The sequence below is a fragment of the Panthera uncia genome, assembly GCF_023721935.1.
Source record: "Panthera uncia isolate 11264 chromosome D3 unlocalized genomic scaffold, Puncia_PCG_1.0 HiC_scaffold_8, whole genome shotgun sequence".
In the NCBI taxonomy this organism is placed as follows: domain Eukaryota; kingdom Metazoa; phylum Chordata; class Mammalia; order Carnivora; family Felidae; genus Panthera; species Panthera uncia.
Window position 1 is genome coordinate 35,467,671 of NW_026057586.1, and position 20,343 is coordinate 35,488,013.

The window sequence follows — 20,343 nt, forward strand, 5'->3', positions numbered from 1 at the left end:
TGAGGCTAATATGAAAAGAATATGTTTACTGAGAACTCGTAGTTAATAGCTCCCGTCTCCTTCTGGGTTTTTATAAAGATCTGACATTTTTCCTATTCTGAGCTGGATCCCACGCACTCCCGTACACCGAGTACAGTGAGACACAGACACAGCAGAGCTTCCCCACCCACACGAGTGCCTCCGGGTCCTCCTTCCACCTGCCTTCCAAGCTCTGCTGTCGCCGGGCCGGGTGACTCTATGCTCCCTCTGGCATGAGGTCTGCTGGGCCAGTGTTGGAATTATACCCGGTTGAACCCAAAGGAGCATTCTCCACAAGGGTAAGGCAGTTATGGGACATCTGGGCAGTGAGCTCAGGAACCCAGCCCTGCCCAAGGTGACATACCAGACTTGGCTGTGAATACCATCTGTCTATCTCACAAAATGGAATCCACCCCCGTGCAAAAATTATTAGCGGCCATTGACATCGCACCTTCGTAGACCATTCGTTGCTGGCAGTTGGGCTTTCAGTCACTGTTGATTCACTGCCTGCAAGAACGAACGAGGGAAGGAAGGAAGGGAGGAAGGGGGGGGGGGAGGAAAGCACAGACTTCAGACAACTGAAGGCATGTTCCAAAGTGGTGGGTGTCCTGGAAATGCTTTTTAAGTAATAATAGCACATTTGGAATGAGTGTGTAGCCAACACTCCCTTCCCCTCAGATGAGTGTTTGCAAGTATAGGCTTTTTACTTGAGACTTCCCTCTGTCTGCCCCTCTGTCTGTTTCTCTAAGCTGCCCTCCCTTCTCCCTGCGAGTCCTCCCTTTGGTTACCTGCCTTCTCTGCCATCCCCTCAGCGTCTGGGCTTCAGGCCTGGCTGGTGAGCGCTGGGGAGCCTGACAGCCAGCCCCAGCACCCCAGGCCCTTCCTTATCACCCCATCTCCTCTTCCCTCATGCTAGCCTAACTCCTCATCCCTTCGGGAGCTCCCAACACCCCCCTCTGGGCTTGCACCCTTTGTGGGGGTCCACATAAGATTTGCCCAGACCAGGAGGAGGCTTAGAGACCCGTGTATCAAGGTGAAGAAGGCATGGGCTTTGACGTCTGACCAGATGCAAATCCCAGTTCACTCAAATATCTTCCGTGTCACTTTGGAAAAGTCACCTAACCTCTCTGAGCCTCAATCTCCTTCTCTCTAAACTGGGGATAATACTACCACCACCACAAGAGTTGTGAGGAGTGAATGGGACACAGCCATGCACAGCTACATCCTACCCCAAGGAGTCTGAGTTATAAATTCTTCTACAGCACACTACAGATACTCAGAATGAGTAGTTCAGGCTCCGGTCCTCTTCTTCCCTTTCTGTAGCTCCATTCCATTGACAATTCGTGTCTCAACTGAGGCCAGCTTGAACTTGACATCAGACCACCGTAAGCCATCTTCTCATGGTCCAGTCAGCCCTGCGACACTCCCAGAGAATTGCTGTCATGCTGAGGGCACACACCTCTGTCTCTCGCTGTTCACACTCTTCCAGGGACCCCAATTAGCTGCTGCTCCTATGCCCCTTCCTTTCTTTGCCCTTTCTCCCAGGAGCGCTCCTGGCGCCACTGTGGCTGTTATTGTCTACAGGCGATCTCCTCTGGGTTCGTATGGCCTCAGGCTGCATGTTAATTTCGTCTTTGCATTTTTTAAATGTTACCTGGTTTGTTTTTTTTTTTTTTTTTGGAAAGTTAACAAAATTCAAAAAGTATGAAGAAGTATACCGTGAAAAGCCTTCCCACCCCTGAATCCAGCCACCCCTTCCGGCCAGTGTGATCAGTTGTTTCTGTTACCCTGTTTAAATGTGTACACGTGGGTACATGTACTTTGGTATAAGGGACTCAGCCATTGTCCCCATTTTCAGTGGGGACATCCAGAGCCAAGCAGTGATGGGCCCGGGCTCCAGCAGCTGGCCTGTGGGATTCCCAGCAGGCCCGGGGCTACTCAGGACCCCCACTGGTTGGGAAGAGGTCACCCTCATCAGTTGGGCTCTTTGAGCCATGGCTGTAGCTACCACTTATGGGTGCTGCTCTGAGCCAGCCCCTGTATGGAGTTAATTAGATCTCCCATAATTCTCTGAGGTGAGTGTTTTTGTCCCTATTTTACAGATGAGGAAACAGGCTCAGCGAGGGGCGGTCCCTTGCCCCGATGACCCAGAGTCAGGGTTCAAGCCCAGGGCCGTCCGTCTGCGATGCTCTTAATCTCTGCATCCCGCCTCCCGGGGCTGTGAATCCTCCTCACAGCCACTTCCTCCAACGCTTGTGTCCTGCCTCCCACCTCCCTGCTTCTTCTTGAGGTTTTCTCAACAACCCAATTTCACCTTTAGGAAATGGCATCATCTATGTTGACTCAGGTACCAGTCCTTTCCTTTCCTCCCCTCCTTCATCAGCGGGGCTGGAGCTGGGGTTCTTAGAGATGAATGAATGAGTGACACATTACTGAGCGTGTTGCTAATGAATCCATAGTTCTCCCTGCCTAGGAACACTTGCTGGTGGTGGGGACAGAGGGGGAGCCTGGAGGGAGATAGAAAACCCAAAGATCCAGTTAGCTTTTATTCTTAACAAGGAGAGGAAATTCATAAATGGAATATTTATTAATAGTTGATGTAGCCACTTGAGGTTCAAAACCTTTTGAGTTCGTGACAGCTTTGTTTACCCCAGTACACTGAACTCTGCAGAAAACTATAAACAAACTTACAAGATCGATGCAAACTGGTTCTCCACCACTCAAAATCAAGGGGGAAAATGTAACCATTTCTGAGGGCCCCGTACTCCACTAATTGAGGTATGAGAATTCTTCTGGTTTCCAGAGTCTCCACGTGAATCACAGTAAGAGGCTTGGGGAAGGTAAGTAACTTGCCCAAAATGCCACTGCAAGAAAGTAATGGGGCCCAGAATAAAAATCAGCTGCACTCATTCCCCCATATGAGGTTCCCTGACAAAGACAACTGCGGAATAGTGTGGTGCAGGGCTTGGGGCGACCCTGAGGATGGAAGGCAAGGGGCCAAGTCTAGGGAGGAGACACTTGGGCTGGGCGCTGGAGGGTGAGCCCCAAGGGAGGGGCCCATGGGCAGACATTCTGAAGAACTGTCAGATGTCTTAGGTAGGCGGGGAATATGCTGGGGAAGATGCAGGGCCTTGTTTAAAAACAACCTCCCCCCACCACTGATGACCCAGACACTGTCCTGGCTACTTCACTGATGCCATCCCAGTTGTCTTCCCGATAACCCTGGACCCGGTTTTACAGAGGAGCTTCAGCTGTGTACTGAAAGTCACCGGTACGGCAGAGCTGGGGTGTGAGCCCTGGTCCCCTGCTGGCAGATTCTGTGCTTGTAATCGCTGTATTACTTTGGAAGAGGCTACCCATTCCAGGCACTTGCATCACGACTCTTCACTCAGAAGCCTCTTCGCTGACTGTATTCCCAAGGCTCACACAGACACACAACCTAACCACGGGAAGGGTGGAAGCAGGATTGTCCTGGAAAGGCTTCAGGCCTCTGCCTCAGTTTCCTCCTCTGCAGAAGTGAGCCGGTGCCTGGGTCTCAAAGATTTGGTCCAGCTCTCTGCTAAGTGCTGGGAAGGGCCCTGGAGAAGAGAGAGGGCAGAGGAGGGAGGCTGTGAAAGCCCTCAGCCTAGCTCTTGAGATAAGAGCTACCCGAATGAGAGAAAAGAACAGTGTTTTCCCCGCCACTTTATCCTGCTCTCCACTCTGGGCGGAAGTTGAAGCAAGTCTTGACACTTGCCGCCTCGTCCTGAGCGCTGGGCAACCTTAAGATGCCTCTGGGCTCAAGGTATCCCCTTTAATCAAGAACTACTTGAGGTATTAGGGCCTTTGGCATTGCACGCAAGGTCTGGCACATAGAAGGAGCTCGACAATGGTTGCCAAATGAATGAGAAGCAGAGTGGTGTAGGGAGGATGCCTCCCATGCACCCCTTCTGAAGCAGCCCAGGCCTGGCACACTCCCAGCAAGGCCCCTCGGCTTCATCTTGCAGCTCTGCACAGGGATTAGAAGATATCCCGATGGTTCTGGTCTTCTCATTACTGGGAGCTGGGGGGATGATAGGCATTTGGGAAAAGTTCTTGTTGGGGCCCTCAGATGTCTTATGGACACAGATTCTCATGTTGTTCCAGGTTTCTGACCATTCAGATTCTCCCTGCCCTTGGTTCAGGGTTCATTGCTCCAGGGGGCTCTAGATCAGGCTGAGCACCTCTTCTGTGACCTCCTGTTGACCTCCGAGTGGGGACCACGTCACCGGGCCCTGTTCCCACGCTGTTCTGTGCTGCTCTGTGTATGTGGCTCCCTCCCTAGCTGAAGTCCCTGATGAAGAGAAATGAGCTGTCTCCTTTTCCAATCTCTTGTCTAGTACTGGGCTGGTCAAAGAGGGTAGTCAGAACCCAGCAGAAGACTAGGATTTAAATGGAATGTGCCGAATCATCAGAGGATGCTGAAACTCGTGGGTAAAAGGTAGAAGGGAAACAATATCTACATAGTCTCAAAGTACCCCCCTTCCTTCCCAGACTAATACGTTACAAAGGAAAGGTTAATAACTGTACAGTTGTACCTTAACCATGTGATTAACATTAATATGCCCTGGAATGAAGGAAATAGCTGTCATGGGCCTCCTGGTATGATGTGCTGAGAAGGACACAACATTACCTACTTCTGCTGAAAACGCGTCACCCGAATTTAATCATACGAAAACATCAGACAAACCCAAATTGGGGAACATTTTATAAAACAAATGGGTTGTAGGGATGCCTGGGGGCTCAGTCAGTTAAGTGGCTAACTCTTGATTTCGGCTCAGGTCATGATCTCACCGTTCACGAGTTCGAGCCCCGAGTTGGGCTCTGCGCTGACAGGGTGGAGGCTGCTTGGGATTCTCTCTCCACCTCTCTCTGCCCCTACCCTGCTTGCAATTTCTCTCAAAAATAAATAAATAAGCTTAAAAAAAAACCAAACAAGTGGATCGTACTCATCTTAGAGAGACACAATAGCTAAATGCAACGTATGATTCTGAGCCAGCATTGTTTTTCCTTTGTTAAAAAGATATTTAAGGAAAGGAAACTTAGAAAGTTAATAAGGAAATCTGACAACATGTCGATTAAGGTCTGTAGATTAGATAACGGCACTGTGTTAATGTTAACTTCCCGATTTTGATCACTGTACTGTGGTTATGTAAGAGAATGTCCTTGTTTTTAGGAAATACATGCCAAACTATTAGAGAGGATTATGTGTGCAACTTACTCTCAAATACTTCAGGAAAAAGGTAATAATAGATGTGTTTATTTACGTGTGGGAAAGAGTGAATGATGAAGCAAATGAGTTACCATGTTAACACTTGGGGAATATGGGTGAAGGGTATACAGGAATTCTTTGCGGTATTTCCAAAACTTCTCTGTAAGTCTGACTTCAAAATAAAATGGAAAAAAAAAACAACAAAAAAAAACAGGTGGCCAGTTTGGAATTAGCTGGGTCAGCCTGAAGACAGCTGTCAGCCACTTGGACCGGGCATTGGAGGGGCCAATTTCCCTCTTCCTTCCCTACTAAGGAGGGATCTGGGAGCCCCAGCTGGGGAGGTGACAGGCAGCAGGGAAGCAGCGATAGTTGGAACCTATGTGGGTGTCTTTCCGGTGGACCCCACCACTCCTCCGACTTTGAACACCAGGCCTAGCATTCAACACTGTCCGCATGAGCTTACTTTGGGGGGCTCTGTCTCCATGCCTTTGACACACTGCTCCTCCTCTGCCTGGGACACCCTCCTGTCCTTGCCCTCGCCCAGCAAAAGTGCCCTATCTCTGGGAAGATCCTGATGGAAGTCTCCCTCCCAGGGGCTGTTGTTCTGGCCTCTGGGAGCTCTTAACTGCAGCTCGAAGGAGCGCCTATGTGCTGCTGGTGGTCAGAACCGATGTCGTTGGACTTTGCCTAGTGCATAGTGGATGATCACAAAAGGCCTCAGAGCTTACTGAAGACCAATGTGTCCTGAACTTTGGGGATCTGATGAAAGGTACGAACCCTCTGGTCCAGGTGAGCATCCAGGTGAGGAGAAAGGTGGGAGACAGGTGAGGAGAGGGCCGTGTACAGGGCCACTCTCCACGCGGGACTGAAGGTTTTGGAAGACCAGGGGGCTTTTCCTTTCGGAGACTGCCCACTCCGGCACCTCCCCCTGCATAGGGTGGGACGGAAGCCCCGGGGCCCCTACCCATTTCTCTGCTCTTTTCTTAAGCTCAGCTGGGAGATTTGGGGGTCGCAGCCCTAGCTGGCCCTCCCCTGCTGGGGCTGCACCTGCTTCTCCTCCCAGCAAGCAGAGAGGCAGGGAGAAGTTCTGCCTGGGGTCACTGCTCCCGACACCCTTCTCACACTCATTGTTACTCAACCTTTTCGCCTCCATCGCAGTAAATCTCCTTCTCTTATTCTCCACGTTGATATAGTAAGTTGTGTCATTTTGAGAAGAAATACATAATAGTATATTAGAGGAATCATGGATCTCCTCATTCATGCTTAGAAAAAATTTATTACAATGTAAGAAAGTCTGAATAGCATGAATTTATTATAATGATTTAACACTTCTGCACTTGAGTTAAAAATGCCTCTCCATAAATAACTGTCCCTGGAAAACATAGCAAATTTACACAGTTTACCATTTCCCAATGTTATATAAATCCAACAAACTTAAATCACCTCCAGCTGGGAGGAGGACACTGAAAGCCAGGGCTGGGGGGGTTCATGATGTCTCGGCTGGCAGCGACAAGAGGCGGGACAGCTGGCCTTCCCTTCCTCCAGCCCCTCGTCTCAGCACAGGGGAAGAGAAGGACAAAGAGCAGGGATACCAGGGCTTATAACTGCAGCACAGGTGAAGGACCGTGGGCCTTGGACATCCTGGTGGCGGTCAGGCCGGGGCTGTTGTCTGTGCGGTGGTGCCAGTGAGGTGCGGGCCAAGGCCGCCCAGCTATGGACCGCAGAGGAAGGGGAGGGAGGGGCCGGCGCCCATGCCTTGTGCAGATCTCAGATGGGACGGGCCCTGGTCTTCCGGCCGAACGCCTCTTGTCTCCCGCACCCCAACACTGCTCTTTGTTCCTGGGACTTCTGGTCCCTACATTCCAGGGAGCCCCCTCTGCCTCCACTGAACACCCTGCCTCAGCCTCCTTGCATGGGCATCTTTGCCTAATCATTCTAGTTTTCCTCTGGGCTAGTTTTCCCGGGCTAGGTCAGCGTTCGAGGCACCAACTCATAGGGTAGGAATTACCACCCCCTTTTTATAAATGATTTTATAAATTACTGTATTTGAGGCTTAGAAAGTATAATTGATAAAGTTTAACTTTATTTTATTTGAAAGAGAGGCAGCTAGTGAGTGCAAGTGGGGGAGAGGGGCAGAAGGAGAGAGAGAGAATTCTAAGCAGGCTCCACGCTCACCACGGAGTCCCTACGCGGGGCTCAATCCCATGACCCTGGGATCATGACCTGAGCCGATATGAAGAGTCAGATGCTCAATGGACTGAGCCAGCCACGTGCCTCTGTAAGGTTTAACTTTATAATAAAGTTTAAATTTATAAAGTATAATTTGTCTAAATGTGTACATCTCACAAGTGGTAGGGCTGAGTTGATTCCAAGGTCAATATTTGTCGTCTTTGGACACTCAGCATGCTAATAGGGAGACAAACAGTACACAAGACAATACAGCACAGTTTGAGGTGGGATAGGACAGAAGGTTCTCTGGAGCATTAGCAGAAGCAGAGAGTCTATAAGGATGCCCGGAGGGATCAGGAGAATATGGAAGCGGTGACAGCTGAGCTAGGTCTGGGAAAGTCATCCGTGAGACAGAGATGTGGAAAAGCCACACAGATGGCAAAGAGCAGCGTGTCTTTGGGAGGTGGCCAATAGCTGTGAGTTGGAAAGGTGAATAGAGCAGAGAGAGGAGGGAGGTGAGGTGGATGAGGGAGGTGGGGTCAGATGCTGAGTCCTGGTAGGTCACTCTAAAGTGCATGCTCCTTGCCCTGTAAGCATCGTGGAGTCCTTTGGGTTTTTAAACAGGAAAATTTGTTAAGTCTTAGATTTGTTTGGAGAGAAAATGTGAGTCAGTGTGGGAATAGAGAGGGAGCAATAGAATGTCCCCAGACCCCTCAGTACAGCCCTCTCTTTCTCCCTGTGAGAGAGGTGCAAGCAGCCTGGAGTATTCAGGGTACTGAACTTTGGAGGCACACATCTGTTTAATTTCTTCCTTCTCTCCTTCCCTCCCTTCCACCCTTGCACCTACCTATCCATCTAACTGATAATGATGAGAGTCTGTAACGTGCCAGGAATCATGCTCCTTTCTTGGGACTGAGTGATGGCTAAGACCAGCATCTTATTCTGGCCACCATGGGGCCTACCATCTAAAGGAGGGAACAGATAAACAGGCAGTCCTAGCACAGTAAGTGTTGTGATAGAGGATATACAGAGAGCTAAGAAAGCTCATGAGAAGCTCGCGAGAAGGATATCACGCTGCCTTCAGTAACTATGGAAGTTCACAGTGGTTGGAGCACAGAAGTCAAGAGAAAGAAACAGCAGGGAAACGAAGGGGCCAAACCATGAAGAGCCTCGTGCATTAATGCTCACAAGGCCACGCTCCCTCTTAAGCGCAATAGGAAATGAAGTACTGGAACTTTCCAACGCTTTAACCAGGGCGTGACATGGCAAGATGACCCTGGCCGCTTCACGGAGAAAAGTTAACAGGTAACCCTTAGGAGTGCTTATTTACCTGTGCTGAGCGCTCGACATGCTCGCTGCACCTTCACGACAATTCTGAGGTAGCCTCTGTCACGATCCCCATTTAAAGATAAGAGCGAGGCAAAGAGGGTTAAGTCACTCTTTCAAGGATGAGTCCAGGCCATCTAGCAGGGAGCCCAACACAGAGACTGTTGTCCTAGAGATGTGTCAGCAGAGAGGGCGGAGGGGGCAGATTGAGGAGTAGGAGGAGGACTCGTTACTACTCGGGTTTGACCGGAAGACAGAGGGGGGAGAAGGGAGTAATGGCCCTCCCACCCCCAGATTCTGAGTTGGAATTCTATTCTTTACTGGCCGATGGCCTCAGTTAGGGTCGGTCAGGCCTCATGTTCGTTATCGGTGCACAAGATAACATGCTGAACACTTAGGCACACGTACATGTTTCCCTGTCCTCATTCCACGAAGAATTAAAGGTGGCTTACAAGAGACACTTATATACTAAAATGGTTTTGTATTTTTATTATTTTTTTAAAGTTTATTTATTTTTAGAGAGAGAGCGAGCGAGCGGGGGAGAAGCACAGAGAGAATCCCAAGCAGGCTCCGCCCCGTTGGCGTGGAGCCTGACATGGAGCTTGAACTCCCGAACTGTGAGATCATGACCTGAGTCGAAATCAAGAGTCGGATGCTTAACCGACTGAGCCACCCAAGCGCCCCCCTGAAATGATTTTTTAAAAGTACAAATATCAGAAGTATTGAACAAGATGGCGCACAGGGCTCGGAGCTGGTTGAGTGAGGACTGTGGTCTTGCCACCTCCTCCTCTGAGGGATACCTGCAGTCCCCTTGATCAGGGGGAGGTGCCAGATTGACCTGGGGAAAAAGGGGCAGGATAGAGTCTCTGGCTGTTAATTGGACCCACGAGTCTGATCTCAAAACTGGGCATTTCAGGCACACAAGCCCTCCCCAGCATCTCTTAGCACCTAAAGCCACCTAGACAGGACCATTTTTCCTGTGTCCGAGTGCTGTGATAGTCCTTCCTTGCTGAACAATTTGGGTGACAGGCACGTGGAAGGGACTCAGGGGTGCACGTAAATTGAAACTTCCTTTCCAGCAACCACACAGCCTAGAGGAGACTTGGGGTCCACGTGATGGGAGTGGGTTGGAGTCAACCAGGAAAACCTAACAGTTTGTGGCAAACCGTTTCCTCTCTCTGAGCTGACCCACACTCCTGATGTTTAACACATACTGAGGAAAACAACATTTTGATAACTTGTGGTGCTGCTCTTGCTTCCAAGCTACGCCGCACAGATCTGAGGAGGGGTGTCGAAGGGATGATTCGATACCACAACCACATGAGGAGAATAGCCATGGAGATAACTGATTAACTTAAAATCTCTCACGTATATGAACAGTTGCCCACATTAGAAACAATATGCACTGAGGTGAGGCTAAAGCACGAGCTGGGAGGAGTCTGCTGTAGCCTCTCCACCTCATTAATGACCGCAGACTTCATCCGGCTCTCTCCTTTTAGGCCTATTGCTTCCCAGAGTCTCTGGCTAGCAAATCTCTCGTAGGAGCCAGGTGCTGGGAGCTGGGCCAAGTGCCAAGGGCAGCTCTGAAGGAGAGGGCCCCTCCTTCCCCGTGATGTTTGGGGTTTTCTAGAGAAGTCCCCACCATGGGGTCTGTTTGGATGAACACAAGTGTGCCTCCAGGAAGGATGACTGTCAGCAAAAGCTTTTCCTTGATTAACCTTAGTTTCCTAAATCAGGCACTTTGGGCCCTTGTAGGGAGCTTTGGTGGACATACTTTGCCTTTTCCCATTTTGCAAACACTGGTTGTTTTTTTCTCTCACAGAATAGTGGGTAACAGGGTAGGCAATGTTGTGGCCCTATGTGCAGCTCTCCTAATACGTATCCAGTCTTGCTTTGAGGAAGCAGCTGGAGGCAGTCACTTTGGGAGTACTTTACCAGGAAGAAAGCCTGACCCCTCTGTGTCTGCTCCTCTTTCCATACGATATCTGCAATTAGGTCAAGCGTCCAGGCTCTACAACAGCCTCGAGGTCCTACAAGAACCTTTTCATATATATATGTATCTCCACATATGTATCTCCAAGACAGAGTAAGATGTTAACATACACTGTTCAATTCATAAGGAAGATACTGGATTAGACACAAATTCACATCCTACTGCCCTGACACACAGGAAATGCCCCCAGGATACAGAAAGGCAACTGGTGGCGGAATGTAGCATATGAAAAGTATGTTGATTGATGCTCTGCTGAAAATTCATCTTGGCTCTTCCAAATTGCTCATGCAGGGGGAGGTAAAGAAGCAATTAAACTCCAATCTGTGGCATGTGATAGACTCACCCCAAAAGACCTCAGCTTAAATCTCACTTATGATTCTTCTAAAGGCAAACAAGCTTCTTAAAGAAATCATAATCCTTTTCTTGGTCCTTCTGGCACCCTCTTACTCTGGAGAGCTGTAAAGACACCAGCGTCCAAACGGGAGAGTGTAGTTATGGCTGATCCAAGGGGGGATGTACTTAAGGTACTCATGACACCTGGGGCAAGGAAAAGAAAGTTCTGGAAACTTAAATTTAATTGAGAAAATGGCTGAGGGCTCTCAGCTTCTACCCCTTCTGCCACACCAAAAGAAACTCCAAACCCTTTTTGAAATGGGATGAAATTGACTCAGTTACTCTCACAGGGGTGAATTTTAAAAGGACATTGTAATTGGTAGTATTTTTTCAAACTTTCAGTTGAATGCCTAAACCTAGTTAATCTTGACCTCGAATTAAGGATATGGTATTGGTAGGTTCCATTCTTTTTTCCAAAGAACAAAAAGACCCAAGTAAAGGAAGGCTGAGTAGAGATGATAGGGCCTCAGCCTGAAGAGACGGTGAAATTTAGATCTATTCAGATGAGGAATCTGTTTAACAAGGTTTTTGTAGGCTTAAATAATCTAGTTTTGATAAGGCCATGCAGGCTCACTAAATGCAGTTTACACTGGGTGGCCTGACTTTGGCTACCAACACTCACTAACTGACAAAGACTCTTGGTCCTACTTCAAGCCTGGGACTGGTGAAAGGGAGAGAAAAAAAGCAACACTTTCCAGATCAAATAAAGTCATTGAGCATACACATCTGGGGACACATTTTCCCCTTGCTTCCAATGACTGGGAAGTTTTAAACTCACTGGATCTACCGGGCTTATCATGCTGCCGATCAGCATAAGTGCCCACCAGAGCCCATTGTAAGCTGAAGGACCCATCTCAAGAGCTCTGCTGAATAGGAGAACAGAGAGAAAACGAGGCCTCAAGTGTACTTCTCCCACAGGCCTTCTCGGGTCAAATGGAGGCCCAGTGGGAAAGATGGAGAGACTCTGCCTGGGGTGGTGAAGGAGAATCTGGCAAGTAGAGATGGTTCTTTGAGGTCATGGGACAGTGGGACAGTGATCCTGAGCAGAGCACATAAAAGGCCTGGTCACCAGGGCCTTTGATCCTCATAGGTAGGAGGGAGGCCCAGGGAGAGCCTATCAGCCTGTGGTAGCTGATGCCCCTCTCTAGCTCTGCCATCTTCCCCAGATACAGCCATGGGCAGTTCCGAAGAGTGAAGAATATAGCACTTGGGCCAATAAGACGTACTGAGATATTGCTCTTATTTATCCTGGGAAATGGGTGGACGCAGGAAAAGCACTTTAGGCCTGTGCCTCCATTGTATTTCCTGAGGGTAGTCACTCTGTTGTGTGATTTAATGCTGGTTTCCAAGGGTTGGGTGGGTCCCTCCCTCTAGCCCATTGTGCCCCTTGGTTGAGGGATGGGCAGCTGCTGGGCTGATGACTACTGATACCGGCTCACAATTAGTCCCCAGGGTTGCTTGTGAGCATAGGCACAGGAGCTCCAACTTTGGGATTCAATGGCTACGCGTACATAGAGGCAGGCAGTGAGGGAACAGAGGTAAAGGAGAGGTAAAGGGTCTTTCTAAAACTGCTTATGTTACAAAGGGGCTACTTTGAAATCAGAGGGATCTTTCAGTGAAAACGTTCTCCTTGTATACGAAAGAAAGCCAACCTTTTCCAATAAAGTATTGAGAAGGAAACACTCTTGAAATCAGGCCGAATATGACAAGGCTTGGCCTAGAAAAGATACTACCCTCCACCCCCATAACCCCTTAATGTGTTACCTACTGATTGGTCTGACCAAAACCACTCCGGGTTCGTAGAATGATTTCTGTGTTCAATACACAACAGGATGCTAGTATGGGAGAGACATGGTTACTTTGCCATCAAATGATTTAACACTCTAGATCAGTACATAAAGAAGCCCACACATTTCTGATGGAAATTTTGTAGCATGTGTTTCAATGTCAAATGAAAAAGATATCTTCCAGAATTTGATTCTCCTCCAGGTCTTCAGGGGTCCTGCCTGCCCCCACCTTGTTCCAGATTGATTTTCGAGGACTAAATCGGCAAGTACTGTGATTCCAGGCCCCAGCTTCTCTGGAGGGATGGGGCTGAGGTTTGGGAGCAGACTTTGGACTCAGAGATTGAACCAAATCCAACAGAGAAGTCTCATACCTGCAACACACACACAACCCAGACAGAAAATGATCAGACTGATGGAACATTAGAATCCAAGAAGCCTACAGAGTTGGGCTGCCTGGGGTGAGAATCAGATCACCGCTCACATCATTTCCAAGAGGGCCTTCTAGGGGAACTTTAGAGAAGGTAAACAGCAGAAGGCTCCTGCTGTCTGTCTGTAAGCTCTTCTGCTGATCATTAACATTCTTTTCTAACCTGTGAAGGGAGACTGTGGAGTGGGCAAAGGAATTTGACAATAGTAATGACAGACATAGTAACATTTATTGCAAGCTTACTAAGTGTCAGGCACTGTTCTTAACGCTTTATATATATTCAACCTTCACTTAACCCTCTAAACAACCCAGTGAAGTAGGTATTATACTACTCTGATCTCCACTATATACACAAGGAAACTGAGGCTCAGGAAGTAACTCAGCCAACATGAAGCCATTATATGACCAGGTCAGGATTTGGACCCAGGTAGTTTGTCTCCAGTGCTCACATCCAGGACACTAAAGCTGCCTCTCAAAGTCTTTGCAGCCAGCCAGACCTGGTTTAGATCTCTGCTCTACCATTTGCAGGCTGTATGATCTTGGGAAAGTTCTTCAACCTCTCAGTTCAGTTTCTCATGCATAAAAGGCTAACAGAACTCCTGTTACAATTAAATTAATCGGTTGGTATAAAATAACATAATAAGTACTCAGTAAATACTAGTTCCCTTCCTGCTATCTTACTCCCACTCTCTCTAGAACCTTGGGAAAAGACACTCTCATGTGAATCTATAAAGAGCCTCCTCCAAAGAAAGTCTGCCTTGGTGTCTAGCATTTTCATCAGAAAGGGCAAGTTTAGGGGCACCTGGATGATTCAGTCGGTTAAGTGTCTGACTCTTGATTTTGGCTCAGGTCTTGATCTCACGGTACATGAGATTGAGCCCCGCATCAGGCTCTATGCCGACAGCTAGGAACCTGCTTGGGATTCTCTTTTCCTCTCTCTCTGCCCCTCCCCTGCTCATGTGCGCGCATGCTCTCTCTCTCAAAATAAAAACAAAACAAAAGAAAACAAAGGTAAGCTTAGGGCAGCATAGAGGCAGAGAAACTAGTGGTGGCCAATAATATGTATCCTCATCCACGGCCTATTTGTATGTATGTCCAGTATGGAACGTCAAAGGCATAAATGTATCTGCCTCCACATTCATTCATATGAGGGGCAAGTAATTTCTACAGATACGTCATGAAGCCTCAAACAGGGCATGTGTGACCTGTGCAGCTGCACAGGGCCCTGGACTTGGCTTAATGCTCTTCTGTTGTGGTCTTGAAACTCTTGATTTTATCTTTGACCTTGTGTTTTTGAAGTCTGATGAGACAAGGGAGCAGGTGTGTTAGCAGAGGAGATGTGCTGGGTATGCATACGTGGGTTCGGACCCACAGGCACAGTGGGCAATGGGCAGTGCCTATGCCAAACAGCTGGCCTGCCTTCCTGGTGTGCACATTCATACCAGAAGCAGCCTGGGGCACTGCAGGGCGCCAGGGGTGTGGCTGGGCTAGGACCCGGGCCCAGATTGGTTACGGTTATGGTGAAGGCAAGCAGCGGCAGCAGCGGTGAGAGGCTGGCTTGCCTGTCTTTTCCCAGATCCTGTCCCCAGGGCAAAACATTAGCTCTCTGGCCTGAGCGCGGAGATGGGAATGGTGGTGTTTAGGCAATAACACGTTAGTAAATTATTATAAAATAAAAGTATATACATGGACATTGCAATAAAGCATATCGAAGAAATATCAGAATTCTTTGAGGAGTTTAGAATCTGGTCTTAAAAACTGCTGCATCATTGCAAAGCAAATATCCACAGGTTCAGAAATAGCAATTAAATGTTAAAGACTGTCGCATCTGATGGAAAAGAACACTATTTCCACATGCAGCTTCAAATGAACTAGTGAGGAAGACAGTTTTAAAATTAATTTTCCTACATCATGAAAGATACAGCAATAGAAAGCAAAAGTAGGAGTTTAGAATTATATACAAATCATTAAGTGACTTTTGGTTTCTTGTATGACCTCTACAAGTTATAGGAAAAGCCAGGGAAAAACAACACAGTACAAACTTATACTTAAAATTAGATTTTCTGACACACATAAAGCTAATGTGTATAAAGAATCGAATCTTTTTAGAAAAATTGCTCTGTGTCATCAGCTCAAGAGATACTGAAATTTAGATTTTTAAATCATTTATCAGAAATCTATCCCAGTTTTGTCAGAGCCTTTAATATATCCCTAACACTTCCAGTGTCAGTAGTATCAGCAGAGATATTCTTCTCAAAATTAAAAATTGCCAGAAATTATGTGCTCTATTTCATTTGCCGAGAGTGACTGATTTGCTTTTAATTGTATCATTTAAAATAAACTTGCTAAATGAATCAATTTTGATGATCTAATAAATGAACTTAAAGAAAAGCCAGCCAGAAAAATCTTAGGATCGGTCAAGTTATCACATTAACAAAGTATTATTATTTGTTATATAAAATTATGACCACAAAAATATACATTTTTTTGCTATCTGCAGGTGTATGTTATTACTCACGAATCACCATTACTGGTTATGCTTTATAAGTTTCTTCTTAAAAGAAAAAGCTTTGCATTTTAGGACCTTTAACTGCACATTTTCATCCTACTTTTTGAACAACAGGACCCCACATTTTCACTTTGCGTTGGTTTCATAAGTTATGTAGCTCGCCCTGCCCTCAAGTCCCAGGCAAAATCAGATTATATTTCATGCATGGAAATGTCATCATTTTCTATGATATGAAAAACTGTAAACTGAAATTCCTTTTAGCAGAATTTTTTTTTTTTGCAGTTTTTATTCTCACAGCATTAAGACACTGTTTCAATACAATTATATCTGTCATTCAACACAGTGGTTTCTGTGTTCAACCAAAACATCTTAAAGTGTAAGCCAATGATTGGGTACTGCTTCCAAGAAAGTTTATCATAAAGACAGATCTAATTCATGCTCAAGGCACGGGCTTTGTTTGAATCTTCCTTGGAGACACCTGGCAATGGTAACATTCATCTCTTTATACGGACTGCCAAGACTTTTTTTAAAAGTTAGAAACAATGGAAAGCTGTACTTTTCTATACAATTTCATGCTTAAAACAGCTAGGGAGAGATACTCTGAATGAGGAAATAACCAGCTACTTTCTCCACTAAAAAATTAGAGCCAAAATAATTGGGAATCAGAAAGTGTGTCAGAAATCAATCTTTCAGAGAAACAAGCTGAAACAGAGAGTAATGATAGGGATTTGTGTTTAAAGACTGATTTAATAGGTACCAACTTATTTAACCATTTGAAAAAAAGTTGTGGGCTTCAAATTCCTTCATAGTACTTTTATCCACATATAATAGAGTAAAAAAAAAATCTCTAGAACATGGAAAGAGTGACCCACAAAACCATAGAAAGTTAGATCTGATGTGTTAGGATAAGTTAGGTTATGCACCAGGACAAATTAGCCTCAAAACTCCAATGGCTTAACATGACTCAAATCTATTTTATGCTTATGCCATATGCTTAAAGAAGGTCCAGGCAGAGAGTGGGTTCACTATCTTCTGGCTGTACCACCTGGAACACGGAATCTTCCCTATTGTCTTGGCAGGCAGGGAAGCTGAAGAACTGTATATAGGTTGCTATAGCCGGGAAATGGCAAACACTTATCCTTATATATGATTGGCCAGAACTAGTCATGTGGCTCCAGAAGGGGAGGGGAACTGGATATTGGCAAACACTAATAATGCTTAGTCATGGAGGACTGGGTCTTAGACATCATTTGGAATAATTCTCTTATTTTACTGATGAGGAAACTGAGGTCCACAGAGCTATACGTGAACTGATTAGGGTCACACAAGCAGAGCCAAAGGGTTTTTAATCCAGGCAACTTGACTTCCTAGACTTGTGTTCTTTAGTCTCTCTGCCAAGATAAAGAAGATGTTTAACTAAAGGAAAAGTGAAGAAAATGGTTGCTGTTTCCAATTACATTTTATTTGAAAAGTATAGTATGATTAGTTGTAACTCAGTGTGAACATATCCACATTTCTAATCAACTGGGCTATCTTTTTGCCAATAATTTAATTTACCCTAAAGTATAAATGCTTATCTTCATGGTTCTGCTGTTATCATATAGACTCCGTTTCTCTAGAAGCCATACTTAATCACGGATTACACTGTGGCAGAGAAATAAGAAAGGCTGTGGTAGACAAGGGCCTCGGATTTCAGTGGCACCTCATAGCTTATTTCATTCAACAAGTGTTTTTAACAGTACTTTTTCCATCAGGAAAGACCGCATAATTTGCAGATTAAAAAGCAACAAATTAATAAAGATTGTTTTAAATACCACAGCTTGAGAAATCACTCAATTTTATACCAGAATTATATAGCAGTAAAGCAAAATACAAAATGAATTCCTATAGCATTTTACACTAAATACAGCAAAGAGCACTGTTTAGTTATCAAACTGTGTTCTGTGAGCAGTGTGTCTTAAGTGTGCTGAGGTGACATATGACAGGAGATTAAAAAGTTGATTAGTTTGGCCTGGCCCTGATGGGAGTTTGGTATGCAGTTAATTTAAACGGATAAGTAACTAATTCACATCCATAAAATACCATCCCTCGAAAAACTCAGACTCTATTTTTAGTCAAAGGCATCGACTATGTGGGCCTCTCTTGCTTCTGTACCTCACCGGGTTGGTAGTCAGGAGTTACCCTGGCACACAGGCTGACTTAACTAGCTTCCTTATGGAGAGGCGATAAGGTGAGAAGGCTTATTTGGTTTATTCTGCCACTCCCATCCAGGAAGCAATTTGAACTTGGCTGTACTGGCATTAATTGTGTCCCTCTAGAACTCTCATCCCAGTGTTGGCTGCCTCCTGACCTAGCAGGATACTGAGACAAAGCCCAGGGGAGGATGCAGCCTCTGGAGCTTTTCCCTCGCATTACTGGTTTTCATCTTTTGTGATTTCAGACCTTTCCTGATTACTCTCCTCTTCTCTTGCCTTTTAAATGATGGCATGTCCCAGGGCTCAATCCTTAGTTCTCGTATCTTAGGTAGTTCCACTCATTTGTATGACTTTTAATATCCATATGTCAACAACTCCTAAATGTATAGCTCCAATATGAAGCTTGTTCTCGAGTCCCAGACTCACATGCCCAACCGCTGCCTGATTGGCATGTCAAATTATCCTAAACAGAATTCATTTTTTTTTCTTTAAATCCTGGTCCTCTCCATCAATCCAGCTACCTCTGGGCCTGAGCATGTGCAGTATCCCCCGCTTAGGATGCTCTGCTGTCAGATCTTGCTTGCCCACTCTATTCATTAATGTCACGTCTTCAAAGAGCCCTTCCCTAAACGCTCTATCTGAAATAGCCATCATACCATGGTCACTTTATCTCATTATGGTGTTTTATTTTCTTTATATCACTCAATACTACCTAAAATACATGATTTATTGTTTATCTCTTTCACCAGTCATGGGCTCTGTGAGGGTAGGGTCATTATTGTGTTAACTGATATTATCTCCAGTGTCAAGAATGGTATCTGACACAAGGTAGGTAGGTGTTATATATTGTTGGAAAAAAAAAAAAAAATGAATGGGCCAGTGGCTTAAATTTTAAATCTTAGTGCCTTCCTCCATAGGCATTTTTTTGACAGCTAGTCTTTTAAAAAATCACCATATATTTCAAACATTCTCAAAAGTATTACCCACCCACATACTCTTCTCATCTTACAAAAAAAGGTCACTACACATATGGTTTGTGTCAACTACTTTTTCATTTGGTATACTGGAACATTTTTTTCCATACTAATTTTTTTACAACATTATTTTTAACGAAGAGCACTTCGGTTAGGTGCAAGGTTTTTTGAGATGAAATCAACTCTGTTTCTTACTCCTTCTCTCAATTGATCAATGCCCAAAGGTATTCCCCACTCCAATCCATCATAGGTTAGCAAACTACTGCTACCTTTATTATATTCTGTATTTTCTCGCTTTATTCCCACCCCTTCCTATGGCCTTCAACACTTCTGGAGCTTTTGCTTCATGATATACTTGGCTATATTTGGTACTCTTCTTAGAGAACCTCCTTCAACTTTTATTTTAACTGAAACCTGGCTCTCTTGCTGAGGTCAATGCTTTCCCTCCATTCTTCTCAGTGGGCATTGTTTACACTCAACATACCCTATGTATTTCGTGGTCAAAGGGCAGTACTGGAATCATCACTGCTTCCATTATTGTTTTTTGATCACTATTCCCCCAGTACATTAAGTTCCTCTTGCTCTGAGTAGCCTGTCATCTGCTCTACCACTCTCAACCTTTCTTCATCTATATCATCTATTTACCCACTCACTCTCAGCCACTGAAGACGTTAACGCTTGGATCAGTCTTTTCTTTCAATTCACCTCTTACCATCATTCCTGCTAATGCCAACATCACATGGATGACATTGGACCAACACTCTGACTTCTTGGTTCTTTGATATCTCAGGTCAAAGACTCTCTCAGCAAGCCCAACTCTTCATATCCTGTAACTTGCCATCAACTAACATGGCATCTTTTCTGAATTCGGTAATTCAAACATCCTACTACTTCCTGATGCCCACATCTTAACCACAAGCTTACTTTTTCAACTATTTCCACTGTCTCTGCCCATCGATCTTATCAGACCATTAATTCAAACAATTTTTGTTCTAAGAATGAAGATTAAAGTGGTGAACAGGATCACTAAAATTCTCTGTCCTGGTGGGACCATTAATAGCATACTTTCTTCCCAGCCCTTTATCCCTTATTCAACTTCAATTTCATGGTCCGGCATTCCAATCACTTATTTAACAATGCTCTTAAAAATGTGTCCACTGTCTTTCTGTCCTCTCCCCTAAACCTGGCAAAAGCACAACTGTGCACGAATGTCTGCCTTTTCTATGAGTTAATAGCTGGGCAACTTAGTGTAAATAAAACAATGTTCAGAGAAACAAGCAAACAAAGAGCAGATCCAATATAAATTCATAGTCACTAATCTT

General features: G+C 45.6%; 1 protein-coding gene across 2 annotated transcripts in view; it reads right to left on the minus strand.

The window, feature by feature from the left end:
• Nucleotides 1–2,586: 2,586 nt before the first annotated feature.
• The window catches only part of KIAA1328 (KIAA1328 ortholog), a 343,712-nt gene continuing 325,955 nt past the window's right edge, over nt 2,587–20,343 (minus strand). For both annotated transcript variants that reach the window (XM_049619518.1, XM_049619517.1), the window contains 2 exons: nt 8,748–13,287; nt 2,587–3,596 (listed from right to left, as the gene is read on the minus strand). In XM_049619518.1, coding sequence (XP_049475475.1) covers nt 13,077–13,287 — 211 coding nt within the window. In that variant the 3' untranslated portion in view covers nt 2,587–3,596; nt 8,748–13,076. The remainder of the gene's footprint in view (nt 3,597–8,747; nt 13,288–20,343) is intronic.